Here is a 27772-nt window from a genome sequence, read left to right as displayed (position 1 = left end):
ACGTCTGGGACTTGCCAGGGCGTTTGTACTCTCGTGGTGTTGGGTGGGTTAGTGGAGGATGCATCAGGATGCTCGGCCCTGCAGGGGTGGTCACCACTGAAAAGCAGATTTGCTAGTGCCGGACGCCTGCCGTTGGAGGGCACGTGTGAGACCAGCTGGCCTGGGTCTGGAGCACGCGGGCAGGCTGCGGTGCGGCGGTGAGCCCCGGGCCCGGCTGGCTGGCTGTGTAACTGCCGTGGGATTGTAAAGAAGCCCTACTCTTAAGGGAGAGGCTTGTGGGCTCGGTCCTCCTTGGAAGACTCCCAGGCCACGAACAAAAATATGATCCTTTACAGGGGAGCTGGAGGAGCTTCAGGCAGCTGTCCGAAGGCACCTTGAGCTTCACACGTGAACTCTGACCCCCGAGTCTTAGAGGAGGCAGCTGGCTGGAGTGGGCCACGCCCCCCGGTGCAAGGCCTGTTTTCTATGTAGAAAAGAACTTGAAGTTAGTTTTTTAAAAAATGCGTGAGTTACCAAACTGCATGCCTGATTTGATTCTGCTTTTTTTAGTCCGTGTATGTATGCATATATAGATAAACGTGGGTGAGGAGGGCCTGGGTGGGGCGAGTTCAGATGTCATCGGCTCTTACCTGCAGGCTCTGATAACAAGAAGGTTTCTAATCTTTATCTCTTAAGTGTTCTGTAATGAACAGAGAAGAGTTAAAATTCAGAGTCTTCCGGAGAGAGGGCTCTCCTGTTCACGCACGGGCTGCACTTTCCAGTCCCTGCCCCCTGGGTGTGCAGACTGGGCTGGGAAGAGCGGCTCAGAAGAAGGGCCCAAGAGGTGGTCCTGTCTAACCCGGCCATTGGACGCATGGGGAAACTGAGGCTCCCAGCAGGGACCCGAGCTCACAGGGAGGTCTCTGGCTTCAGAATCCAGTGCTCTTTACTGCCCTGCTCCAGTGGGAGGGTTCCCTCCCCTGCACCCACCACAGCCCCGAAAGCTGTAGGCCTCAGTGAACGTCAGGGGCTTTCGGTTTGGGTTGTGTTTTTAGAGAAAACTCACATGAGACGCTTTGCTGAGTGCTTTAATGGAGCTCTAACTCAAAGCTGGAAACCGCAGGGAGAGGCCGATTCCTAGCAATCCGGAAAGGCCTGGCTCCGGATGGCCAGGTTTGAGCAGGTCTTTGAATAATAAAAGTCGTAATCATTTATTGAACACCTGCTGTATGCCTCACATCTCAGAGATGGGTAAAACAGCCCCTGCTGGCAGGTGTGGGGTCCGGAGGAGGGGGTCTGTGGATTCCGTTTTGTGAACCACAGTTAGTACTTAACCCTTTTGTTGCCCTGTAACACCGGCTGCTGCTTTTCATTTGCTGCTTCATACTTTTCTGCCCTTTTGAAAGTTTTCCGTTATGAGCACATATTTCCTTCATAATCAAAGAATAGCAGTAACTGTCATAATTCAGGTTAATTATTTTGCTTATTTTTGCTGCTGGACAAGGCTTTGAATGATAAAAGTCTCCTCAGCTTTCTGCTACCTTAATCACTGCTAAGATGGCTTTCCTTTCATTGGAGGCTAGCAAAAATCTGTCCTCCACCCAGATGTCAGAGAATTGCACCATCCATGTTCTGGAACCACGGTTACCCCAGTCCTGACATTCAAAGGACCATGGACTCACTTCTGATTTTGTAGGGAAAGGAGATCTCGGAGGGAGGGAGCCTTGTAAGTCATGCTCCCGGGTCCAAATTTTCATTAAAAAGTTGTTTGTGTGTTTGTTTTTAATTCTAAGATATCCATATGTTGTATCCTTAAAATATAAAGAGCTCTTATATATCACTAAGGAAAAAGTCAAATATACCAATAGCAAGGGACATGAACGTCCTCCCATAAAAGAAGATCTACGAGTGGTCAGCATAGACCCATTTCAAAATGTAGTGATCCAAAAAATAGGTCCGAATACCAGAGAGGTACCGTATTGTAACTACCGAGGTAGCAAACACCGATGTGATGCCTGTTAATTAAATGGGTTAAATAATGTTACCTCTACATAATATTAGACTCATTAAAAACTCATGTTTTCTTTGGCCGCGTAATGAGAAGGGGAAGTGCTCTTGACATTCTTTAACAAAGCACGGTGGCTAATTTTCTCTTTCCTTTGCTGTGTTCTATAATAAGCAAGTGTTGTATACTAAACGATAAATGCTAATTCAAAGAATCAAATTGGTGAGGCTTTCCAGATCTTTCTGTAAAAACAGCATGGTTCTGGGTTGAAGGCCGGGGTGGAGTAGATCCGGGCAGACGGGGACAAACGGGAGAGGGCTGTCTTGAGCCCACTCTCCTCACCAGACGCTTGTGTCTCCATCTCTCAGGCGAGGGTGCTTGTGTCCACCTCACAGGCCTCCTGGGAGTTCAGGGAGAGAGAGGGCAGGGGTTGGCCGGGAGTACCCAGCCTGTTTCTAGCATGGGGCCCAAGGCATACCACCTAGGGCCTCCCCAGTCAGGAGTTCCATTTTTCCTGTCATCGTCCCGCGAACATGTCGGTGCCACATTTGTTGAATAAAACATTTAGTCAGTTTAAACAAGACTGGATTTTGGTTTTCCCCATGTCGCCTACTCCCACCTACCTGATAATAAATTGTCGTCCTCCTGCCCCCCCCGCTCGACTGCGGGACTTGCACGAAGGTGTGAGTAATTGGAGAAAGACCATGTCCTGGGAGGGCACCTCTGTTTGAGGAAAGATGGCATTTCTCCTCCAGATTTGTGTGTGTGTGTGTGTGTGTGTGTGTGTACATACGTGAACTTTTTTCTTTCAACAGGAGGTTGACTTTTATAGATGATCTGATGTTTGGAGGGATAGGTAGGTGAAAATGAGCCAGAAAGCTTCCACTGAAGAATTGGGGGGGAAAGTAAGACACACGGTGAAACTCCCATCATGACGATGAACAATAGAGACACGTAGGACGGAATTTAAAAGCACAGAAATAGACCCAAGCCTTTGTAAGGATTTTGCCTCCAGATTTCAAATGAGTGGGGCAAAATCATACTGAGGCCACTGCCTGAGGAGCAAAATCTATATTCTGTACCAAACTAAGTTCCCGAAGGGTTAAAGAGTTAAATATAAAACCCGTCTCTGACAGAACTTGAAGAAAACGTGGGTACCTGTTTACCTCACTCCAATTTTTCTTTCAAACTTTCCTGCCCCTGCTTCCGAGGGGTGATTGTTGGCTGTAAATCCTGAAAAGTTGCATTTGCACAGAACCACCAACCACAGACGAACCGTGCAGCTGATGGATAGCCGGGCGTGCTCCCCCAGGCGGCCCTTACCCAGATAATGCTGGGTCCCGGGTTTGGGGGGGAGGCTATAGGCAGAGGCCCGCTGGCCCCTCCTCCTTCTGAGTGGGACTCTCAGCCGGGAAGGTGGGAAGAGCTCATTCGTGATGTTTGGGATGCTTGTAACACATGGCAGGATGGTTGCGAATCTCTTTATTTACAGAGAGGGTTGCCTTTCGGTAGGCAGCATTTTGAGATGCTGGGCACACGTGGCCAGCCCATCCCCTCCCCAGTCTCTTTTGCTGGGTCTGTTAAGACACCCAGTGCATGCCCATACTGAGCCCCCCTTGCTTCCAGATTACCAAGCTTTCCCGGTTCACAAACTCAGCCCACCCTGTCCTGTAGCCCCCCACAACCCCGATGAACAGGCAGGACAACAGCGATACCCACTTTGCACAGGAAGCTGGCCGAGAAGGCCAAGCGGCTTGCCCACGGCCCTCTGTTGCTAGTACAGGGAACGGCACTGGAGCCCAGATGCATGGGTCCCCCAGGGGTGTCAGTTCATCTTGCTACAGGTAGTGTGTCCATGGGATCCACACATTACCTCATTTCCTTCTATCAAAGTTGGAAGTTAGGAGTTCTGGTTCCTATTTCCTGGCTGAGGAAAGGGAAGAAGAATTCTGCGGCATTTGTAAGAAAAAAAGAGGCAGTCTGTTTCCTGACCCCGGGGGTCCCAGAGAACCCCTCAGACCCCTGGGAGGCCATTGGTGATTGAGTCTCAAACTCTCAATGGGGTGTGTGTGATTGGTGACACTGAGATGGGAGTGGGGGGGTCCTGTGGGAGGAGTGCTTGGGGGGCGGAGGGGTGTGTGTGCAGGGCACCAGCCGCCGTGGCCAGGGTGTGGGGGGAGAGGGGGCGGCGGGAGGTGTGTGACTCGCCCCATCAGCCTCACCCTGCCTGTGTGCGTGCGGGCCCAGGCTCAGACATGCTGACCACATGGCAGGTGGGACACAGATTGTCTGGAAGGAGGCCAGGCTGGGGCGAACGACGTCTGTTCACCCCTGGGAGGCATTTGCTGAGGCAGATGTACCAGGTGAACGCCAGAATAGCAGCATTTAAGAAGAAAAGTGCCTCTAGTCCCCCCATTGCGCGGGCCACCTCATCTCCTATGGCACCCAGGACCCTGACGGGGCCCGAAAGGCCCCCGCCCTCGTCGACCCCTCCAGGGACGTTTCCCAGCAGGGTGTCTGTTCGTTCATTAAGCTGTGGATAGTGATGGATGTGCTCTCAATACAGCACGCATCCTGTTGGAGAGGGCACAAGCATTTATAAAGCGCCTCGGCCGCCGTGCGGGGCTTCGTCAAGCAGCTGAGTGGGTTAGGCAGGGCGTCTGCACGTCAGCAGCAGCGTCCGTACGTCTGCAGCAGCGGCTGCGTGCTGGGCTCTGCGGTGCGCGTGCGCAGCGGTGGATGTTGTCCTCCCATTGTAAAGATGAGAAAACAGAGGTCGGAGAGTCCACCACTTGCCCAGTGAGAGACACCCCTGGGAAGGTGGTGTTTGAGGCGGGTGTGTGGAGGACGCGGGCCGACGGGGAGAACTGGGGGCCGGGGTTCGGAGCTCTGGGTCTCTCAGTGGGTGCAGCCTCTCACTCTCCACCTCCTTGTCTCCACAGAGTGCAGCCGCCGCCCCGAGCCCTGTGCTTGGCAACATTCCCCCCAACGATGGGATGCCGGGAGGCCCCATCCCGCCGGGTTTCTTTCAGGTACGTGCTGGGCCCCCTCGGTCTCGTGCTCCTTTCGCTCCAGGCCAGGCCCAGGCAGGCGGGAGGGAGGGAGAGACAAGTAAGGAGTAGCTCAGTTTGCCATGGTCTAAATACGGTTGCTTTATGCTGGTTCCAGCGCTTCCTATCCCTTTCTCCACCGCTTCCAAAACCTGAGGACGGGAGAAAAGAGATGGAGAGCAGCCCCCACTCTCCCCTCCGCACGTGCTGTCACTTCTGCCCGAGCTGGTTTCCTTCACACCAGCTTCGAAGGCACGACACAGCCCGCCCCTGGTCAGGGAGGCGGTGGGGCTGCTTCCAAGGCCGTGGGGAGCTGTCTTTTATAACAAAAGGCTTTTTTTTTTTTTTAAACAAGTAAACTGTTCTTTGTTTCTGTTTTGTTGCTGCTGTCATCGTCATTGTTTACTTTGCCTGTCCAAACTACAAACCTTAGGCGTAATCTAAAAAAAAAACAAAAAACCCACCATCCTGGCAGGTCTCGGAATCCTTTCCCTCTGGTTTACCACTTGATTTTTTCCGAGTGTGATCACAGTCGGCATCCCGCGAGCATCTGTGCCCGCACTCCGCCCGCCAAAGGCAGGGGCAGGTCCCACGTGGGGTGAGAGCCTGGTCTTCTCCAAAACACACCTTGTTGGCCTCTGGGAGCTTTGTCTTGTCAGGGTTGGGTGTGGCTGCTGGCCCCTCTGTGCCTCCTTCTCCCCCTATCTCGGCGGTTCCCTGGCAGCTGGGGGTGGGGGGGGAGGCTCATTGATTTTAACCAGGCTGAGACTGGGGAATGCCATCTCCGAGAGGTATCAGCGTGCAGGGCTAGAAGGAGCTTCTTGGAGTGTAACATTTCATTCGTTCAAACCTGTCTGTGGTGGGGTTTGAGAACCTACCTATGTTCCCCACCGCTTTGAAAGGCTAGCACTTCCAGATAAGAATGTGGAAAGAGCGTTGTATAGAAAAGAAGGCCAAGATCTCTCTGTGAAGCCCAAAAATTCAAAACTGGGAGCACTGATACACAGTCCAAGGAGACTTTTGCTTGGTGTAAGCTAGACTTTCACACCTGTGCATCCAGGAGTGAGACGCAGGCTGTGGGAGACAGGGGTTCCCTGTTACTAAGACATCTAAGCAAGGGGGACAGACCCCTCTTGGAGATGTTAAGGGTATGGGAGATGACCTAGATGACACTTCTGCTTTGTAAGATTTTACCTTTCGGTTGATCTTGACTCCCAGGAGAGAAGGGTTTGGACATGCTGCTCACCATCCGAGGAGGAATCAGTGAAATTTGGGTGTTGCCCAAAACCAGAAAGAGCGGGTTGCCTTACCACTATGATGGCAGTGAGGGCAGTGAGGGGAGTGAGAGGGGCACAGGGATGGCGGTTGAGGGCTTTGGATGGCCACCTGTGTATCTGCATACCTTCCTAGCATGCCGCCCAAACTGGAGCCTTGCCCTGGGATGGAAAAGAGTACAGCCTCAGAAATGGAGTGTGTAGGCTCTAGGTTAGACCAGACCAGGCATTACTTGGGGCTTGGCTTGGGGTAAGGCATCGGGAAGAGGGGCCAGACTTGGAAGAGAATGAGACATTCAAATCCTTGGAAACCCATGGACCCCAGACAGGTTTCTGCCCTTTCCCCGGAAGGGAAGCCCAGGGGCCGCTGACTGAGATAGTCATCCATGCCAAGGGGCAGCCATCTTCCTGGCCACTGCAGTTGGGTGTTCTGTACCTAGCTGGTGGTCTTCCCACAGGTGTTCTGTCTGCTTGGACCTTCTTTCCCAGGCTTACACATCCTCCCACACGAGGCCATGGACTCTGAATACAGTGCAGTTGTGGCTTTTCTGCCTGGTGGACAGAGCCCTGGGTGCTGGGCTCCACCTGTGTGCATGCCTGTGGAGGCTGCTTGCTGGCATCTGGGTGCCCAGAGCAAGCTGCTGTGGTGGGAAGAGGTGGACAATAGCCAGCTGTATTTTTTAAATAGGCTGTTGGCTTCTATTTTGGCCTGAGTCTGGGGCAGGGGAAGGTCTGCCTGATATGTGGGCAGCTCTTAACTTCCTGCTTTGGTATAATTGTCCATGGTTAAGGCCTAATTCCAGACATACTTCTTGGGCCCTCCCCTGTGACGTTCAGGGGTGTGTGGTCAGAAAGCCCAGACTGATTCCTGCCCTTATTTGGCTACTTCCAGCCACCATCAAACAGAGGTAACTTCTGGATCCTCTTGACTAGAGGTATTTTCTGAACCCTAGTCAGGATGAACGTCCAAGAATTGGGGGGGTTGTGGTGGTGGAGATGGAGCAGGGACCTGTGTTCCCCAGACTCTCTGCTTCCTGGGTGACTTCAGCCTACTTTGTTCCCCTCCCCGCCCCTTCCCCCCACCTCCGGCACGCCCTCCTCAGGTGAGGACATGGTTTTCTAATCAGTCAGATGAAGATGAAGGTGGATAGGGTGCTTCCTGGCTGTGATGCTGACCTACTCAGGCTGGGTCACTGCTGAGGGGAAAGGGTATCTCTCTGGAAGGGAGGTAGTGACTGCCCATTTCCGGAGCAGGCCGGCGCATGACGGGAATATTAGTTATTGATTGCCGGCCCTGCCCCTCGCTCCTCTTGCAGGCGGCCACTCTGATATTAGAAGGAAAGTAGAGATGCTATCGGGTTTTATCTGCTGCCAACAATTACACTTCCTCCCCTGCTTGGCCACAGTCTGGGCGGGCAGCTGTGCGGCAGGGGGGTCTTTGCGCCGAAATAGCCAGCCTGGGTTGGCTGACCCAGCTTTGACCAGATCCTGTCCCACGGTGGCCAGCCCAGGTTTCACATCAGGACTCCATGCCCAGTTGCTGCTAAATTTCGAAGCCAGTGAGGCATCCAGGGTAGGTGGGAGGGTGTAGCTGTCTACCCCCCATCCCAGCCCCTCAGAAAGGAACACCAGGGGACTTCCTTCCTTCGACTGCCAGGCTGCAAGGCTACTCCTGGGGTCAGAGGATTTGGCCATCCTCACGTTATGTCCTATCTGTTGGCTTTTTCTTGTTTGGTGTTGAGGTGTCTAAGGTGGACAGAGCCCTGGTCCTGTGGCATAAGATGTGTCTAGTAGCAAGTTGAGGGCTGGCAGAGAGGTGGTTTAGGACCCAGCCTGACCATACCTCACAATATTGGGGAGTATTCTTAGGGTTATGGTAGAACTTAGCAAGGACATTCTACTTCTGTGCATTCGTTGTAAAAAGATGGCCTTCATCTTGGCCTTCCCAGCATCTGGCATGCACTAGGGACCTGGGAGATGTTTGAACTGAGTTTATTCGTGTTGCTCATGTGGCCAGGAGTGGAGCCCAGCCACCCCCAAAGCTCTAGATCCTCATTCTGCCCAGGCTTGGAGAGTCCAGAGGTGGTATTCTGGAGTGGGGAAGGATACAGGAGACGGTAGCCTGAGGACACTTGTTCTAGTCCCCTGCTTGTCCATGACCTACTGAGTGACCTTGGGCAAGTTGCTCCCCATCTCTGGGCCCCCGATTCCTCACTAGGAGATGAAGCAGGGTGGACCAGATGGTCTGTGAGGGCCTTTCCAACTTGGATTTTCTGCTGTGGATCCAGACGGATTTTACATAATCAAGCAGTGGCATTTTTTTTTTTTTTTCCATGCAGCTGAAGTCAGTCAGGCTGCACATCTGGCACGCTTGGCTTAGTTTTGGCCAGGCCTGCTGGTCTGGGTGGGCCCCCAGCTTCTTGGCCCCAAGGTAGTTCTAAGGAAAGCACCCTCCAATGAGGATTTCTATCTAAGTCAAGAGCTGGGGCATGGCAGGAGGGCAGGGGTCACGAAGAAGGGAGCACTGAGTACGGGCTGTTTTGTTCTTGTTTTGTTTTAAATTCCAGTGATTGTTTTCAGCTATGGAGTGTTTTTAGACATGCGGCTTACTTTCATTTTGATCCCAGCGTTTCTGCCGAGGAGACATGGCTGATTGGGAGAGTGGGACTGGGAAAGGTGAATGACCTGCACAGAGTTACCGGCTGCGGGCCGTGATCGGAGTCTCAGCCCAGGCTTACTGGTTCCACATGCCGGTGTTCTTCCGCAGCAGTCAGATACAAGTCTGATGGTCTAGAGAGAGGCTGGAGAACAAGAGAAAAGGAGGGGAATGATGGAGGGAGAAAGAGAACCTCTAGCCATCTTCTCTCAAAAGCAGGCAGTGTTTCTGTTCAGTTGCCAGCCCTGATTGGTGGGTGGAGGCTGCTGGAACACTGTTGAGACTGATTCTGAAGCTGTGTGCGGGCTCGGCAGATACTGATGGGCAACGTCTGCCGTGAACACGGGGATGTAAGTGGTAGTGTGTGACCTGTGTATTTGCCATCCCCGATCGAGTCCAGACTTGATATAGATGCAGAATGGAGGCCCAGAAGCAGATGGGACTGTAGTTAGTGGTAGTGATGAGCCACCTCTGTGAGGGCAGGGGCCTTGAGTCTAGGCCAGAACTCATCAATCAGAGTCTGCCCCTGGGAGCACCCGGCTTACCACAGAGACTTGACGGGTAACCCATGCCCTGTAGCAGGAAATGGAGAGGCTTCCTGGGGGCAGCAGAGTCTGGGATGCTATCCCAGTGAGGTGATAGGTGGGTTCTCAGTAGGAGACAGGCTGGAGAGTGTGCTGGCAGTGTCTGCTGGACCTGTTGGAGGACTGTGGGCTCCATCCGGGGGTAGTGGGAGCCACTGGAGTGCCCTGGTCCGGATAATGCCTTGGCCAGGTGTGTGTTCCAGAACGGCTCGCTCTGCACCCACTCCGTCAGCTCTGTGGAGGTGGGAACCTGGGGACTAACCACACTCAGGACAGAGACTGGCACTGCCGAGACCCAGCAGACGTCCAAGGGCTGAAGACTGAGCCTTCTCTGCAAAAGACAGTCTTGGGGGAACCCAGCTCCCTTTGCCAGAAGCTCATCGCATTCTGCTCTGGACATCCCCAGATACTTTCCATTGTAGTGGGGCACAATAGGAGTTCGTATGTCCCCCCCATTCCCGGGGGTTCTCGTTCCTGCCAGCCGAGTCCACCCGCCTCTGAGGTCTGCCTCCAGAGAACCCTCCCCATAGTTGTGGGGGAGTGGGGAGAAGAAGCATATGATGTGTATAGTCCAGAAACCCAAGAAATGATTCAAAAATAAAAGGGAGAGATAGATACACATGACCTTGGGCCTTTCCTATTGAGATTACAGGAAGCACTCTCCTCATTTCCCGCAGATGTAGCTGGGGTTTCTCTGGGAAAGGAGCAGCCTCAGGAGGGCTCTGATGACTGACCTGGAGTATCTGAAGTTCGGCCATATAGAAGATACTTAGACCAGGGGCGCCCGGCTGCCTCAGTCGGAACAGTGTGTGACTCTTGATCTCGGGGTTGTGAGTTTGAGCCCCACTTTGGATGTAAAGATTACTTAAAGAAAGAAAGAAATCTTAAAAAAAAAAAAAGAAAAAAAAAAAGATGTTCAGACCTGCCTCTGCCAGGCTTCAGCCCTTAGATCTCAGATCCTTCAGAGAAAAGAAGAGGGAGGCCAATAGAGTCTTTGTATAGAAGACGATTCTACCACTTGCCAACTTAACAAAGTAGTGAGCTCCTTGGCATCAGTGGTAACCAAGTAGAGACTCAATGCCCAGTAGAGAGCCCTGGGGACTGAGCGCTGTGGGGTGGGATGGTGTGTTTCCAGGGAGGATCAACGCCCAGTAAATGAGGGCTTGTCAGTGGCAGAAGCTCAGGCAGTTCCCGAGAGCTGGGCCGACTGCTGTCCATTTCCTGCCTTCCTCTCCAGCGGGAAGCAAGCAGCAGCACAGTGAGCTGACATTCCTCTTGCCAGAAAGCTGCAGCGGCAGGAAAGACCTCTCTGCTGACTAGGGCCAGGGCGGAACTTAGGAGAGGCTTGGGAAGAAGCAAACCACCTTGTTTGTGTGGTTTTCAAAGCCTGCTGCAAAGGGAGGACTTGATGGGGGTGGGGTGGGGCATCCCCATTTGATGGATGGTCAGTCTGAGGCCAGGACCCAAACCCTGTGAGGCCTGGCAGACTTGCTGGTCATCCCTTAGCCCTTTGGCCAGATGTGGTCTGTAAGGCCACAGTGGCCTCCCAAATACACAGCCTTGGTGAGCACCGCAGACGAAAGAGACAGCCCTGGACCTGCCCTCGAGGGCCTCACAGTCTGGTGGAGGAGGCAAGGAGAGATTACACTGAGGGTCCAGTGCCACAGGGGCAGGCGAAGGAGCATCTGGCCTACCCTGGGGTCCAACAGGAAACTTCCCTGAGGGGCTAGCCTAGAGGAGTGAGGCCTGAGCTGGAGACAGTTGCCAGTGAGTGGGGAGAGGGGGCAGTAGGCCAGGACGTGGGTGTGAAGGGGCAAGCTTGGGATGGCAGGAGGCCTGGATAGATCCTTCAACCTAAAGACAGGGGAGTCATGGAAGGTTCCTAAGAAGGGGAGTGACCCGGTTCCAGGAGGACCCCCAGCTTGTGTCATGCTACCATTGCGGAAGTGTGGATTCCAGGCTGTGGTCCCCTCGGCTGAGGGGTGGCCGGGCCCTGGGCTGCAGTGGTGACTAAGTGCAGTGGCCTGTGTGTCCCTGCCCTGAACTCACAGCCCCTTGCTGGATGTGGGGCGGGGAGGAAGCAGAGCTGGGAGGATGCCCAGGGTTTTGGCTTGCATTGGATTGAGGTGGTGAGAGGCTGTCTGGTGCCTCCTACCCTGTCAGACCCTTTGCTTTCGAAGGGAGGGGGCCCCACATGTTGTCCTGTGGTTGCCCCTTGAGGCTCCCAGCCAGTGCTCTTAGGTCCTAAAGTAAAACTGTCTGACCTCCTCTTGTAGTTGTTGGTGGAACACTCTCTAGGTTAGAAAAGGTATCCCCTTGTGTGATCGCATTTGACCCTGTGAGGTCGGCCTGAGAGCTAGCAGCATTCCCACTCTGGATGAAGAAACGGAGGCTCACATTGGCTAGAGAGTTGCCCAGGGAAGATGGGTCTGGACCAGGTGGTAGGCTCTAGAGCTTCTTGATGAACACCCTGTCTGTGGGGCAGCAAATCCCCTCCCTTTCTGGGCCCCATGCTCTGTGCCCCCCCCCCCCCCCCGCCCTGGCTGTATCCCTGTGGGCAGGAGGGGTTCTGATAGATGCGCTGGTCTGTGGGAGAGGAGGACAGAGATGCTGTGTCGGGATGGGGGGAGTGTGCCAGCTCCTTCAGGGGACAGAAGCACCCCCTCCTCCCTGCCCCTCACCCTGGTGTCTGCCTCCAGACTGACAGAAGGCAGGGTCACCCCCGCTGAGGAGGATTAGGCAGGAGGCGGGGCACCCCAACTGCTGGGCCCTGGGCTGCTCTCACCCCAGCCCCACCTGTTCCAAGCCAACGTGGCATCCACAGCCCCACAGCAGCCCCTCCCCTGGCTAGTGTGAACAAGCCAGTAGCAGGCTGTAAGCCTGAAGACCCCTGCCCTGGATGTTGGACGTCCTGGTTTGAGTTCAGCCCTGTTGCCAAACTGCTGTGTGTCCTTGGAGAGCCATCCTCCCCTCTCTGGGCCTTAGGTGCTTTGGAGGGCTGTAGAAACCCCTGGCTGCTGGGAAACTCTGTCGCCTGGGCTGTCCCCTCTCCCCAGTGTGGACCCACACACAGCTCCCCCTCCCTCCCCCGCCCCCGACAATTGCCCAGCCTGTGTGGAAAGGCCAGGGCAGGAGAGAAGGGGGAAAAAAAGCCTTTTCTTCTTGCCAACACCACCTCCACAAAGGTCAGGCTGTGCTCCCGCCCCGCCCGGCAGCCAGCCTGGTGCCTAACGTCTGCCCAACGGGCAGATGACCGTGCCGGGGCTCCTAGCAACCGCGGACAAAAGGTTACTCCTGACGTGCCAGGCTTGCCGGCCCCCCTCGCCCTCCCTTCTGAAAGGGAAAACAAAGTTGCGGCCTTGACTGGCGCGTGTGCCTGTGTGCACGCGTGCGGGCATGTTTGTGTCTGCACACTCGAGCCGCCTCTCCGCCCCTCCGAAAAACGTGAACTCTGCATGTCGCGCCGTAACTCTCGCTGATGAAATGGAAAGTTGAACATAAATCAATGTCTGCCGCCCTGTTAGCTATGCATCAGCAGTCAGTGCCTGGGAGATTTGCTCGGTAACAAAGCAACCGGCCGCTCCGCGGGCCTCGACCGCCCCCTAACGCGGAGCGGGCCCCACACCAGGGAGCCCAGCTGCTGGGCGCCTCTGCCTCCCCGCTGAGGACCCCCAGCCCCGGGTCTCTGCTCTCTTTGCCGGGCAGACGAAGGGGAGCGTTGTTCGGGAGGACCCTGGGACCTGGGAGGCTCAGACTAGTTCTTAGCACTGCTCCTTAAGCCCCTGGAGACCCCAGTGCATCCCCTCTCTCCTCCTGAACTGTAAGCGGACTCGTCCCCTCTCTCCTCCTGAGCTGTAAGCGGACTCGGATCTCTGACATGCATGGATCCCATCCTCAATGATTGGTGTCAGCAGCCCCTTCACCTCTCGTGTGTTAAAAGCTTGGGCTGATTTATCCTTTTCCCCTTTAGTCCTGGGTTTTTACTTTGGGTTTCTCTTAGAATGAGATTTTCCCCTGTGTCTGGGAGCTGCTTTGCCGTCTTGTGTCTTGTCCCCCGTCCCAGCACCACGGCTGCGTCGTCCCCGCCCTCCCCCTGCTGCCCCCGCCAGGATCCTCCTGCTTTTCGTGAGGGTGGAGGAGCCCCTGTGTTTTTGTTTTGTTTCTTCATAGTTGGCTGAGAGATAGACCCTCCTGTGTTCCTGCTTCCACCTTCTGTGCAAATCATGCTGAGGTTTTTTTTCCTTTAAAAAAAAAAAGGTCAAATTCCTCAACCCTTGTAGCAGAAGAGGTTGGAGGAAGAGAATTCCAGTGGAATCCTATAATAACATGCCTTGGCGTTCTGTGGCTCAGGATAGACCCCCCTGAATAAGATCACACCATGCTGAAAGGAAACTGCCCTTTGGGGAGTCTGGGCTGGGCCAGGGGGCTGGACCGGGGTCAGAGGGCTTTCTCACATCTCGCCGAGTGCTAATTGTGAGGTGCTGTTCTCAGAGCTGGGGTAGAGCAGCAGAGCCACAGTGTGGGTTTTGGGCTCATGTCCTATTTCTGCCTAAATGAACTCCTCAGCAGACCTTCCTCGGACCAGCTCCCTCCCCCAGATGAAGGCCTCAGGATGTAAATGAAGCCCCTGGGCCAGACCCACTTATCGTCCAGCAAGCCACTGTCTCTTGCTAATACCAAAATGGGGTGGGGGGTTACACTTGGTAGAGTATGGCCAGGGGGGCACAGCTTTTCAGAAGTGTCTGCTCCAGGCTGGGTGCTGGGCTACCCCAGGGGCTCCCTGGCCGAGGGACAGCACAGCAGCTCTGTATGCAGTGCAGGGATGGGGATTAGCAGGGTGTGAGCCCTGGGAGAGGCCTCCTATGGACACCTCCCAAGAGGGCAACGTAAGGTGTGGTAGCTGTGACGGCGGGCTTTGGAACAAGACCTCCCCCCCCAACCCGCTGCCACTTCCTGACCCTGTGTTCTGGGGAGGTTACCCAACCTCTGTGGGCACTGGTGTCCTCAGTTGTGCTGAGCAGCATTCATTCAACAAATCACAGTGCCTCCTTTACAGAGCTCTGGTAAGGATTGACTCTGCATAGAAACATACAGTCGTGTTGAGTGATGGTTTATGACTGCCACGGAAACATGACCCATTGGCTTCAGGATCCGTGTTGACGAGCAGTCAGAAGCCGAGCATCTGGGCCCCTGGAGACGCATCCTCCATCCCCTCTCCCCCTCCCTGAAGGCCTTCCATCCTTCCCGGAGACCCTGAGGCCACGCAGCCTGGGCTGGCACGTGGGTTACCTTGAGAAAGTCAGTTAACCTATCTGAACTTCATTGCTTCACCTGACATTTGGGGGTGAAGATAGCCCCAAACTCTCGGGCACTTGTGAGGACACCGTGAAATGAGGCCCACAAAGCCCTCCCTGGTGCCTGGGGTGGCTGAACACTCGGGTTTTTGTGTTGTGGACACATGTCGGTGTGTCCTGGGGCTGTTTCTTCTAGAGTTGGGGGTCAGGGGGAGCTAGGTCTTGCAGCTCATCCAAGGGCACGGGCCACTGTGAGTGTTCATTTCCAAGAAGGGCATCTTCTTAGGGGCTCAGTACAGCCTTGGTGGCAGCGATTTGTGGGAAAGGTTCTAGGTATTTTAGAGACAGACTGGCTTTTTGGTACTTACCCCTTCAGTTAGAGATGTGTTTGGCACCTGCTAAGCACCAGGCCCTGCTTGGTCCCTTTAGTGTGTTATCTCAATCCTGCCTTACCTGGCTTCACTCCTTGTTCCCTGGTCCACCCAGTGGGAGTTTACAGGGGAGGTAGAGGCAGGGAAGCAGGTTGTATGTCCAGGAGCTTCTGATTCTGTTCCTGCCAGGCTCATTGATATGAACTCCTTATTGTGAGTTAGTGTCAGCTCTCCCGCCCAGGGGGCTGAGTCTTTGCCTGGAATCCCAAGTTCTGTTACTAGCGGACCTCAGTTGGGTATCACTTGAGGGTCAGCTCCCCAACTGTAAAACAGGACCAGCTTCTACCTGCTTCACCAGCTCTGAGTTTGCCAGTGTGGTTGGAATGAAAGGCAGTTCAGAAATCCGCACAAGCCCTCCTTCCCAGCGGCTGGCGTTCAGTCATCTGTTCCTTCAGTACATGTTCGAGTGACAGGTTTCTGCCGGGCCCTGCTGTCGTCCCAGGGTCGGGACGCCAGACAGAACCTGTCTGCAGGTGCTCACAGTCCACGGGGTTGACCCCAGCCTGGGCTAACAGCAGGCCAGCTAATTTCCCTCCATCGACTGTTCTTCCTATCCATGATGTCCTTGCGTTAAAGAAATAAAGTCCAGGTTCTCGGTGAGACACTCACTGTTCTTTGTGATCTAACCGCTGCTACCTTCTCGCTGTTACTGGACCAGCTCTTGATCCCCAGGACAGGGGCCAGAGCTGTCGCTCTTAGACCCAGCCTCTGTACCTCCAGCACGTCTGTGTGGCCTCTTCTGTGGACTACAGAATTCTCCCCTCCCCTTCTGGAAGCCTCTTCAGTCTCGGGTCAGTTTTATTCAAGAAGACTTGGACAAAGTCTTGCCCTATCCTTGCCCCAAAAAACATACGCCCACACAGGGGATCTGATGAAGCGCCTCTTGCTCAGAGTAATTATAGTATCTGGTCCCAAGAAACTTATTCTGCAGTTGTGGGAAGGCTCTAAGAGTTTGGAGACGTGCAGCCCATTCTGGGGCAGCAGCTTTTCCTTTCTGGGCCTTCATCTGCCCGTCTGTGACATGCAACAGCATTAGGAGTTGGGCATGGGAGGTGCGGTGGTAAGCAGGAGAGACCCAGCTCCTGTCGCCTGGGGCATCAAAGGCTTTTGGGGCAGAAGCAAAAAGCGACCACTTCAAGGGCCAGACGACTCCCACAGTTTGCTCATGTGCACTCAGCGTCAGCCCAAGAATGTTGGCAGGCCAGGAGGCAGCACCTTGGAATTGGGGTCATAGGAAAGCTTAGTCAAAGAAAGAGGGGGCCCTCGAAGGATTCCCTGAGGTCGGGAAGGTCTGAGCCGCAGCTTTTTGTTCTCAGCGGCCTCTCTTTGGTGAGGGTCAGGTCCCAGCACTGGACTAAGTACTTGACTCTCAATACCTCAGTCCTCCAGCTCTCTGGGAGGAGGTGGGCATCCCGTTTTACAGGCAGGTGAGTAAGTATGGCGGGAGTGCGCGAACTGCAAATGGTGCTCCTGGCCATGAATCTGGGGCTCTTCCAGCAGCCCCCCCCCAAACACGCACACACACACACACACACACACACACTCAGCTGCCCCTTGTGCTTCTGTTGAGGTGCTCCAGGTTGCATAACCCATTGCCCAGGTGACTTCAGGCAGGCTTCCTAAACCCATTTCTTCCCAGGATCCTGGTTCTTTCCCTTGCCCCATCCTGTTGCTTCTCCTTAGCTGAGGAGGGAAGATGAGATCTTGGGCCATTCCCCAAACTGCTCCCTTTGGGGAGGAGGAGGCATGAGACCACCCAGTCATCCAGGAGCTGCAAACCAAAGGGAAAACCGTGGCCGACTTTCCTGTTCCCAGCTCAGCCCTCTAATGCTCAGTGGCCAGTAGGGGATGAATTTGGCATTCTGGATGTGTGGCTTCCAGAGCCCTGTGTCTTCCCTTCCTAGTTGGATATGATGAGATCTTTACCTTGTGGATTGTCTTTCGTGGTGCAAAGGGGTAGCGGTGTGAAGGCTATATGTACACATCTGTCTGGAGAGCTTAAAGTAGAACAGGCATTCTCTGGGAGGATGAGGCCGTGGCTTTTTAATATGCACCTCGCCTTCCCCGTGCCGTTGTGATTAACTGCGGAGCCTGAGTGCTGGTGAGGGGCGGTGTGGAGGCTGGCGGGCAGGAGCAGGATGCAGCTTTGCAATATTAGCCATTTTCGGAGCAAAAGGCCATCTTTTAGTCAGGAGGGGCATGGGATTTGGTTGTCTTGGCAAGGTTATGTGTTCCTGGGGATTGGCATGGCTCTGAATCCTGGGTCAGTCTTTGCCTCTCCTGCTTACCCGCAGAGTTGGTCTCTACTGCAGTGAGTATATGTCGGGGAGAGAGAGGTTTGCTCTCTGGATTCTGGCTAGAAGCCCACATGGCTAGGACTGGGTATTGGAAACCTTCCCCTGGGCCCCGGCTCCTTCACTAGCATTAAAGAAGGAGAGCTGTTCGGGGCCAGAGTATGGCTTAGTGGGGGAGCAGACACATAGTCCGTGTGTAGTTAGCACCTTAGACAGCTATGAGCTCAGTTTTCCAGTGGCCACAGGTCTTCATTTCTAACTTGAGAGACACCACAGAAGCATCTTGGGAGAGGAAAGGAACGGATGTGTAATTCGAATCCAAGACCTAGATCTGATTGCCGCGTAAAAGCACGAGCTCCTAAAAGTTAATGACCCCGCTTCTCAGCCTGGAGGTCCCAGCCCCAGAGTCTCCACCTTGTGCGTACGGCCCTCCAGCACCGTGGCCACACTGCCTTGAAGGCATAGGTGCCAGTCCCTCAGCCCAGAAGCCACATCTGATTCTTCTCTGCCAGAGGACACCTGTTCCTCCCTGCAGGTCGTCCTGCCCAAATGTGATCATTATGTCATTGCTGCCCTCTTGCTCCCTAGGGCACCTGGTTCCGTGCCTCTGTTGGGGTGCTGCTGTGGGAGTAGTTAAACCTGGGTCTCTCCAACCAGCCTGGGACTCTTTTACCACTTGTTTGTGTCTCCGGCCCTGAGCATGGCCTCCGCCCAGGGTGCTGGGACCCAGTGGCTGGATGCAGTGCCAGGTGGACTGGGTCCTGCACATGCTTTTTCCCATGTCCCTGAAAAGGGTGCCTGGTTATATGGACACAAGCACATATGAAGGATCTCTAGCAGGGGGGCCCCAAAGGCTTAGCAGCGGGAGGCACAGTCACCCCATCTCAACCATAGCCATTCAAAGTAGAGCCCTCTCCAGAGGTGAGCCTAGAGAAATTCACTGCAAAGGAGAGGGTCACACAGTGTGAACCTGCTGAAAGAACCAAGGGCTGGAATCGAGCCCCCAGAATGTTCTTTGCTGGCATTCAAGGGATGAGCTCTTTCCCCAGCACTCTGGTGAGAAGGAGACTGGAGAGATGATATTCGCAAGGAGATACTCTGGGGCCAGCCAGCTGGATGTGAATGCTGGCTGTTGTAATGATAAAAGGTCATTTTGTGCAAGACCAGTGGTCAAGAAAACCAGGCCTTCAAGACTGGCCACATGGCATCGTGGTGGGAGAACCAGAGGTCGGGTTGGCTGACCCCTGGGCCAGCGCTCATTCTGTTCATCCTCAGTGGGAGAAATCATGGCTTCGATACTTCAATGTCATTGGACTTCAGTTTTCTTATTGTCACTGGGGTTAATTTTTGCTTCATTTGTCTAGTCAGAGAGATTTGAGGTTAAAAATCAGAAAGTAGAAATAGTACTGTTTTATCTTACCGTGAGGATTTTAAAAGACCCCAGTTTTTTTCCGCTCTTAAACCTTGGAAACCGTTACCTATCCCAAGGGTCAGCAAACATTTTCTGTGAAGGACCAGATAGTAAATATTTTAGGCTCTCTCTGTCACAGTGCTGCCATTGAAGCATGACAACCACTCTGAACAGGGGACAAATGTGCATGGCTGTGTTCTGATAAAACTTTATTTACAAAAACAGGCAGTAGGCCCTGTTTGGTTGTGAGCCATAGTTTGCCGACCCCTCCTGTAGCTCAGCACAGTGGTCGCGTTCTTGGGTCCTCAGCGCAGCTGACCACAGCCTCCATTCTGGGTGTGCGGCATGGTGCAGGCCGGCGAGCTCGGCCCTGGGACCAGTGAGGTGGGGCGCAGTCTTCCTGTGTCTGCGGACGGCTGGGGGAGGAGGCAGGGGCGGTGTGTGCCGGAACTCTGCATTAGGTCTTGGGCGCTGCCACTACTTTCATTCGCCGCATTTCCTCCCTTTGTTTTGAAAACCATTGCCTGCTGATTCTGCGTCTCTGTCTCTGTGGGGCAAGCGTGCCTCATGCCTCCTGAGAACATTCGCTGAGCACCTCCTGTGTCTTGGCACCAGATTCACAAGTATGTGGACCTCTTGCCCTTGCCGTCTGCCCAGCCCTGTCCTGGCTCCTCAGAGAGGTGCGGGGAGAAGGAGAGGTCAGCTGAGGCCTTTGCTCAGACAGAAATCAATGGGTCTTCTGCTGATCTTTGCACAGAGTGGACCTTGGTGGCTGTGTAGCTTGCTGATGGTATGCAGAGGTGACCCCAAGGGGGAGACGTCGTGTACTGTCCTGCTCCCGCTTAACTGGCGACTTCCCCACCATCCCAGGAAGAGGGGCCGCCACCACTTCACCTCTCTCTGGCAAATCCCATCCTCGTCTGGTACCCATGAGGGTCATGATTGCTGTGGGCTCATCTCCTAGGCAGCCGGCAGCCCCTGACGTGGAGCTCTCTGGGGGGGGGGGGTCATGCCATTGGGTGTGGACCTGCTGTGTGTGTCCCAGTCTCACATTGGGCGGGTATACAGATGTCTCAGGCTCCCTTTGCCCTCGAGTTGGTAATCTCAGCTCCAGCTCTGGCCTGTATCTCCCACATACAGACACACACACAGAAGCCTCTTCCCTGGAGGGGACAGACAGAGGCAGGAGAGGAAAGCAACTATGCCAGCCGTTGCCAACTTTGTTCCCATGGGTTAAAAGAAAGAAAGGACTTTGCCTCTGATGAGGTGCATGTTAAAGGGGAGGGGCGGCTAAAGCTCTCCCTCCCTTACCCAGCCAGGGGTCAAGTTCACGCTCCAGGAGCGCGACGGACTGCGTTGACGGATGTCGGGGGGGGGGGTCAGTGGCACTCGACACACCTTGGCCCCCTCTCCCCAGAATGGGCTTACAGCATTTTCCGTCAGCATCTGTGTCCAAGGAGCAAATTGGATTGTCTGCCGCATGCTTTTTACCATGTGTATAATTAATGTAATTTTATATTCACTCAATTAAAGTGACACGCCCAACAGGCAGATGACACAGGCCCCTAGTAATGCATGTCGTCTGTCTCCACGGCCAGTCGATAACCCCCGCCCAGCCTTGCCAGACCAGGGGTCAGGGGCCCCGTGAGTGAGGAGGGACGGGGATGTGTGGAGTGTTGGGTCTCTGAGCCACCTGAAACTTCCAGGTGCCTTCCTCAGAGGCCTTCTGTGAAGACAGAAGGGGTAAGCACGTAGCATATTCCGCAGCTTGCAGAGTGCTCTCCTGGCTTCCCTGTGAGGAAGCTGAACTCCGTGTCACCTGACCTCCTCCCCCTTGTAGATGAGCGGCCCACGGCTCAGGGAGACAAGGCAGGACTGCAGCCCCAGTGCCCTGGGCTCCAGAGCCTGACGCTTGCCCCTGGCCACAGCACGTCCTCGTGTGCGTTCGCTACTGGGCTTGCCTCTGCACCCAGAAAGCCTGGAGTTAAGTCTCAGCTTTGTTTCCTTGAGAGTCCATGATTTCTAGTCAGGGAAAGGCAGCTTTGGGAAACATAAGGTGGCGCTGGGTGAAGGAGTGGTGAGTTTTGGAAATATTAAGCTTAACACGTAGTTTTATTAATAACTTTTCTCCTTTTAAAAAAAAATCACTCCCTTTTTTTTTCCTTTTAATTTGACTCTAATTTTAAAGAGCTATCCTCTTTTCCGTAGAGTCTTTAGTTCAGAGGACCAACTTGGTCATCCTGTTGGTACTGTTCTTCCTGGTTCCTTAAACTCAGGTGTTACATATGTCCGTCCAGGGGCCGGCTGACTGCCGCTGTGGGGTCCGTGTGTTGGTCAAGCCTCGCTGCCCTGTTCGGGCTCTGCCCAGGATGTGCACATGGGGTGGAAAGCAGTGCCCGTGCCCTCGAGCAGTCTACACGGTGTCTACTGATGAGATGCAATGTCTGAAGAGGATGCCCCGTGTTTTGGGGTGCACCATGACTGGGCAGAGCAGGCTTCATGAATGAGGGTGTGTGGGCTTTCAACAGGCTGAGGAGGGGTCCTGGCAGAGCAGACCTGGTTTCTGCTTTCCCCGTAAATGGGCAGCGAGTGGCCACCGGAGAATGGGGCGCATGACCATGGAAGACTGGGGACCTTCCGCATGCCTAGTGCTGTCACCTGCACCACCCCACTGCAATGTCCCTTTCTCCTTATGAGGAAACTGGACTCACAGTGTGCCCTGGAGGAGCTGGGAGCGGATGCCAGGTCTGTGTAACCTGCAGCTTTCCCCATCGTGCTGTAAGCCCAGCTCCCTCTCGAGGGTGGCTTTGGGTGAAGTGCAGGGACTTGTCCCAGCTGTGACCCGGAGGCCTAGGTGGCTCCTGCTGACACTCTGAAATGTCTTTCTGCAGAGACTGTGGATCTCTTGTGCCGTGGGGTGTTCTGCTCCCCACCATGTCCATGACAGCGAAGGCTCTCTCACTAACTCTCAGTGTCCGGCGTTTGCAGAGCCTCCCCGGGTGCTGCTTAAGTGGCTCTCTAGACGTAACACTACCCAACACTGGGATTGCAGGAAAAAATAAAAAGGAAGTGCGGGAGTCGTGTATCTCTGATCAGAGATCTTGGGACCGCCTGAGACAGAGTGGCAAGTCCATTAATAGGGTCTGGGGCAGAATGAAGGCCCAGGCAGAAAGTGGGCACATTTGTTGCTTCCTTTTCCCAGATTCGGTTTCGGGGTTTCCTGATTGGGGTCTCTCCCCAGGTGCAGGCCTCCTTGCCATCACCCCATGGGGGGGGGCAGTGCACTGCAGTGGAAGGACTTCTGACCAGTCAAGGGATCTCAGTTCTCATCCCAGCTCCCTGTTGGCCTACCTTCTATGGCCACTCTGGGCCTCAGTTTATCTGTCACCTTCTCTTGGACCCCATGGCATTTTAAACCGACATGAGTTCATTTGTCCCCGTGTCATCATCCTTCTCCCCAGCCAGCCTGACGAGTCTGATGCATCTGTGTGACCCACCCCCAGGATGTGGGGCTGGCCAGACCCCCAAGGTCAGCATCCAGAATATGTATGTGGGTGAGGGACTGGTTGCACCCCCACATCCTTCAGCCTCTTGCATTCGTTCTTCTCTGCTCCTCGTGCTCCACGTGTGGGCTTGGTAGGGTAGTAAGCCAGCTCAGACCCCCTGGAGCTCTAGAATCGGACTCTGAGGCTGGTTCCACCGCTTAGTAGCTTTGCAAATGGCTTCACCCTCTTGAGCTTGCATTCGTTCTTCTCTGCTCCTCGTGCTCCACTTGTGGGCTTGGTAGGGTAGTAAGCCAGCTCAGACCCCCTGGAGCTCTAGAATCGGACTCTGAGGCTGGTTCCACCGCTTAGTAGCTTTGCAAATGGCTTCACCCTCTTGAGCTGTGAAGTGGAGCGACTGATAGCCTTTCCAGCCAGGAGTTCAGGGTTACGTGAGCTAACGCCGGTGACGCGCGGCTCCCTCGTTATCCCCATTTCTCTGAGGAGGGAAGTGCAGTCGGAGGCAGAGTCGGGATTTGAACCCGGTTCTTCCCAAACCTTGTTTCTTCACCTACAGTGGACGGAAACATGATTATCATGAAGAGATCTCTGGGCTGGGGTTGGTAGATATGGCTCAGCCACCAAGGAGTTCTCTGTGGTCTTGGACAGGTCACGCCTCTGTCCTGGGCCTCTCTTTTCTCCCCCATAAATGAAGGACACTGGAAGAAGTGATGATCTGTCAGGGCCACCCAAGAAACGGGTGTCTGCGGGCAGGTGTAGCTCTCCCCAAGCACCAGTGGGACCCGCAACTCTAGTCCAGCCCAGTACTCTGTGCACTTCAGATGTCTGCCGATAACCACCTGCTCTGTGGCGTGCTGGGAGGGGGGATTCGGCAGCTCCCGAGACAGGAAGCTGCCGAGGTCTAAGTAGAGCTGGACTCATAGGCTCTTTTTGGCCAAACAGGCTTCCAGACACACCTACTTTCGGTTCATGTAAAGCTTTCAGCAAGTAGAAGGCAGGCAGGCCCCATGGGGAGCTGTCCTGTGTGGGAAAACTCGTCAGTACCATCAGTGTTATGACTCCCTCCTCCTCCCACCTTCTATCTGGATCCTCTTCCCCCTGCCTGCCAGATCTGTTCATAGTTTGGGAAAGAGAAAAGCCAAGCATCCCAACGAAGGTCAAAATCCTCAGACAAGATCCTTTTTGGTCTGCCTCCTGTGTGGCCTTTTGACCAAGTGGGTAACAAGTTGAAAAGACCATAAAGTCTGTTTTCTCTACACCTACGTGTTGGTCTCTTGTTGAGAAGGCAGGGTACGAGAGAAACTCCTCTAATTGGCTCACTAAACCATAGGGCAGCAAATTCTATCCCTCCTTGTAGAGATGGGAGCAGGTCTATCATCTTAACAGAAGCAAACATTTCCAACGCGGTGCCCTGTTTTCTGTTCCTGAGAATGAGCCAAGCATGCAAGGCCCCTCCCTGTGCTGTTGCACACCGTCTTGGGGACTGAGTCCAGACACAGATCGAGTGGCAGACCGCTCCGGGCTGGGTGGAGGTAGCAGAGACATGGAGGATAGAGCTTCGGCTGGACGTGGGTGACCACCAGGAATTGATAGGCTTCTGACTTAATGGAAGAAAATCTTTCTGGCTCACAGAGCTCCCAGTAGTGCTGGGGGCCATGCTGGGAAGTACCCGAGCAGAGCCTGGTCAACACCTACCCTGGGGTGGGAGAGGAGCTCCGTGCCCTGGGGACACACGTGCAGAGCGTCATCCGTGCAGGTCCTGAGATCATGGTGGGGATTTGTCTCTGGGTAACTGGCTAGCCTAGGCCAGGGTTCTCTTGTCTTCGGTGTTCCAAAGCCCGGTTCCAAGTCATGGAGGGAGACTTCTGAGAAGGCTGCTCCCTCCCCAGACCTAACAGCCCACTCCCCACCTCTACCCAGCCAGAGAAGTTGCTGGGCTGGCCGGGGGCCTCACTGACCAGCTGCGGGCTCCTGGCCCTTAATACTTACTGGCCGTTTGTGTTTAGGCGGCTGTTTCGAGGCGAACTTGTGCCACATCTGCTCATTCAGGGACCAGTTACCAGAGTCCAGCAAGGAGGTAGAGAGGTGAGGCCCACATAACAGCCTGCCCTGAACGTTGTGGGGCCCAAGCAGCCATAATCCAGGGCCAGGAGACAGCTTGGAATGGCCCTCCAGACCCGGTTTTGATCATTGGCCCTTAGTAGGGACTGCCACTGATTGAGGCCCCCTGTGGGTGGCAGACACTCTGGGGTGCTTTCCATACATTTTCTACAGTGAGCTGTCGAGTCAGCCACTACTTGCTTCTGCTGGCTCATGGGGCCACAGGTGTGGGGGACCTGCCTAGAGACAGCACCGCTCTCCCTGAGGAAGCACCGGATCTTACCAGTGAGGGCCACGAGGGTTGGAGGGAGGAGGTGCTCCCTTCTTGCCAAGAGCTGGGAACCAACAGAAGGCCTTTTGCCCCCTCTTGGCAACTGGACCTCACCCTCGAACCCTCTTCTTCCGTTCTTTTTATTTTTCTTTTTTTGGGGGTTGGCTTTGAATTATCTTATTTTGTTTACATTGCACCCAAGTTTCATGGTACAAAAGACTTGCAGGTGCAAATATGTCCCGCCTTCATTAGCTTCCCCTCCCTTTTTAATTTATGTGATTTCAATTTTCCTTCCCTGTACTGTTAATTAGGGGACCCTCTAATCAGCGCCATTATCACAGTGGTATTCATGTTTAGGAAAGCCGCTAAACAAATGCTTGCAAAATTGCTAAATGGCTAATTAATGTCTGTTAATTAAGAAAATTGCTCATGGTAACAAACCATGCCGTTGCTGGCAGCCGCTAGAAAGACACACACTTGTTGAAATTAGTAGCGTGGCAGGTAGGGGAACATCTGCTCCGCAGAGCTCTCCGGAAGTGAGCAGCCCCTTGCTTGGCCAAGAAACTCCAGGCCTGTCTTCAGTGGTGCCCACAGCTTCCTGGATGGCCCCCTGCCGTCTTTTTCTGCACACCTCTTCTCCGTGTCTCCCGGCCTACCACCCGGTACCAGCCCCTCCGCCCCACCCCAGCTCCGGACCGTGTCTTCTGAGCGGGTGGGAGGCCGGGCAGCCTGGCTCTGAGAGAGAAGGCTGGCGGAGAAAATCCTACCTAAGTCTCAAAGACTCTCTCTTCCTCTTCCCTTTAATGTAACTTCCCCCATCCCCCGTGTAGGTTTTGGGTTTTTCTCAAAAGCGGCTTCCGAGAGTAATGGCATGATTGAGGGTGGAGAAGAGTGAATTAGGGCGTGCTCCTCGTCACTCGCCCAGTGTCCAGCTCCGAACAGCCCGAGTAGGCAGGAAGGAGCTTTCAAGAAGGGCCTTTTGTACTTTTTGATTGACCTGTGGTAGGAAATACATTTGACACTGTGAACCAATAGACACACACACACCTGTGTATAAATGTGGGAAGAAGTTAGTGAAAAAGATTTGCCTTCATACACACACAGCTGTTTGATAGTTTCTATTCTGTTTTTTTATTCTGTTCCAGGTTTTTAGGAAACAATGGTTGCAACCCACTAAATTGATTTCAGCATTCACTAATGGGTTGCAACCCACAGTTTGACCAACCCTGTGGTTTAAGTGAATTCACCTGCCCATCTCTTCTTGGGGGAGTCAAGGTCAGCGTAGTCCAGGGCTTCTGGGGTCGGCTCAGAACCACGGGTGGCTGACTCACTGCTGGCTGGAGTGGAAAGCCCAGCCCCTCCACCCACCCACCACCCGCCCACCCAGCAGTCAGGGGCCTCCAGCCCCGTCCCCCTGCTCCTCTGCACATGCCCGCTTGAGCTCTGGGCTGCAGGAGTCCCGGTGAGCCTCGGGTCCATCAGGTGTCTCATCCAGGCTCTGCCATCTACCAGTTGTGTGGCTGTGGCCAAGTCCTCACGTCCCTTGAGATCCAGTTTCCTCATTGGTAAAAAGAAGAATGAGAAACCCCACTTAATGGGGCCATTTTCAAGTGATGGTGAATTAACAGAGTTCACTGAATGGGTGCTCGGTAACCGTCCATCCTTTTGTTTCCTTGTTTGTTCAATCTCTGGCCCAGCCTGACTCCTCCTGTCTATTCTCGTACACCCATCAGGCCCCCTCCCCTCAGTCGACTGGCCCAGGAGCCCGCATCCTGTCTCTGTCCCCCTCCAGACTGGAAGCTCCCCCAAACCAGGGCCTTGCAGGGCTCTCCCCATGCCCAGAAGCGGCGCTTGCACGCTTTGCAGAGTGGGTGCACCTGCTGTGCGTCGCTGCGCTCTCCGAGCCCGTCACAACCAGCGTATTTAACATGGCAAACTCCGCTCCAGCTGTACGTGGTGCCTGGGCCCCTGCTCCCGCGTACTTTGACAAAGGAGCTGGGTTTTGTTTTCCGTCCCTGTAAACCACCCCGTGAGTGTGTTCATCGGCTTCTCTCCCTCCCGCTCTCCGCGCCCACCATCGAGCCTGCGACCCAAGCAGCCGCGCGCACCTCCCCGCCAACCAGAGCCCGCCGCCCGCACGCCCGCCGCCTGCCCTTCGTTTTGGTTGAATTTTTGTTCTTTTAAGCTTCTGCGCTTCTCCATGTGCTGTGATCTATAACCTGCCTCTACTGTCTGGCCTCACAGGGTCCTCCGGGGTCACAGCCCTCGCCGCACGCACAGCCTCCACCTCACAATCCCAGCAGCATGATGGGACCCCACAGTCAGGTAAAAGCACTGTGGCTCGCCCGCCCGCCGGGGGGCGCGGGGCCCGAGGAGGACAGAGCCAGCAGAGGAAAAACAAAAATCAAAATGTGCTCTAGCCATTGCTTTCGAGTCTTTCTGGACAAATGAAATTTAAAAAAAATAAAAATAAAAAAAATCCCCCCCCCCCCAAGATAGTCTTCATTCCTTGGACGTCACACCCAGCTTGGATATGAAACCAAAAGAAAAGCAAATATATTTCTGTGACCTTGTCAGCGGCCTTTGCGTTTTTGTTTTCTCCTCTCTCACTTTTGGTTTGGTTTTTGAGTTTGGTTAACCATTTGTTCGTAACCGAAGCTGCATTCCTGGCCTTTTTCTGTGTGCACTCTTGCTGCTGAGAAAGCTTTCCTGCCCATCGCCCTGCACAAGTTAGGGAGCCCGCTGGCCCCTTACCGTTCTCATTGTGTCCCCCCCAAATCCTCGCTCCCCTCCCCCGCCCCTTTCGTCAGTGGTTTCTGTGTGCGTGCGCGTGCGTGTGCGTGCCCAGCTTTGTCCGCACATGCTGACCGTTGTGTGTGTGAGCCCCTTTCTGATTCTTCATTTGCCCTTCCCGAGAGCA

At 54.4% G+C, this 27772-nt stretch overlaps 1 protein-coding gene across 3 annotated transcripts in view; it reads left to right on the top strand.

The window, feature by feature from the left end:
* The window catches only part of SSBP3 (single stranded DNA binding protein 3), a 161766-nt gene that overhangs the window by 107548 nt on the left and 26446 nt on the right, over positions 1-27772 (top strand). For 2 of the 3 annotated variants that reach the window (XM_087865904.1, XM_087865903.1), the window contains exon 5: positions 4927-5016. In XM_087865904.1, the coding sequence (XP_087722030.1) occupies positions 4927-5016 (90 nt within the window). Of the gene's footprint in view, positions 1-4926; positions 5017-27096; positions 27178-27772 lie in introns of all 3 variants that reach the window. The other variant, XM_087865901.1, reaches the window with a different exon arrangement.

The sequence above is a fragment of the Ursus americanus genome, chromosome 12, assembly GCF_024610735.1.
Source record: "Ursus americanus isolate L20-20 chromosome 12, mUrsAme1.1.p, whole genome shotgun sequence".
Classification (NCBI taxonomy): Eukaryota; Metazoa; Chordata; class Mammalia; order Carnivora; family Ursidae; genus Ursus; species Ursus americanus.
Note: the sequence above shows the minus strand (reverse complement) of the source record. Positions and strands in the feature narration are given on the sequence as shown.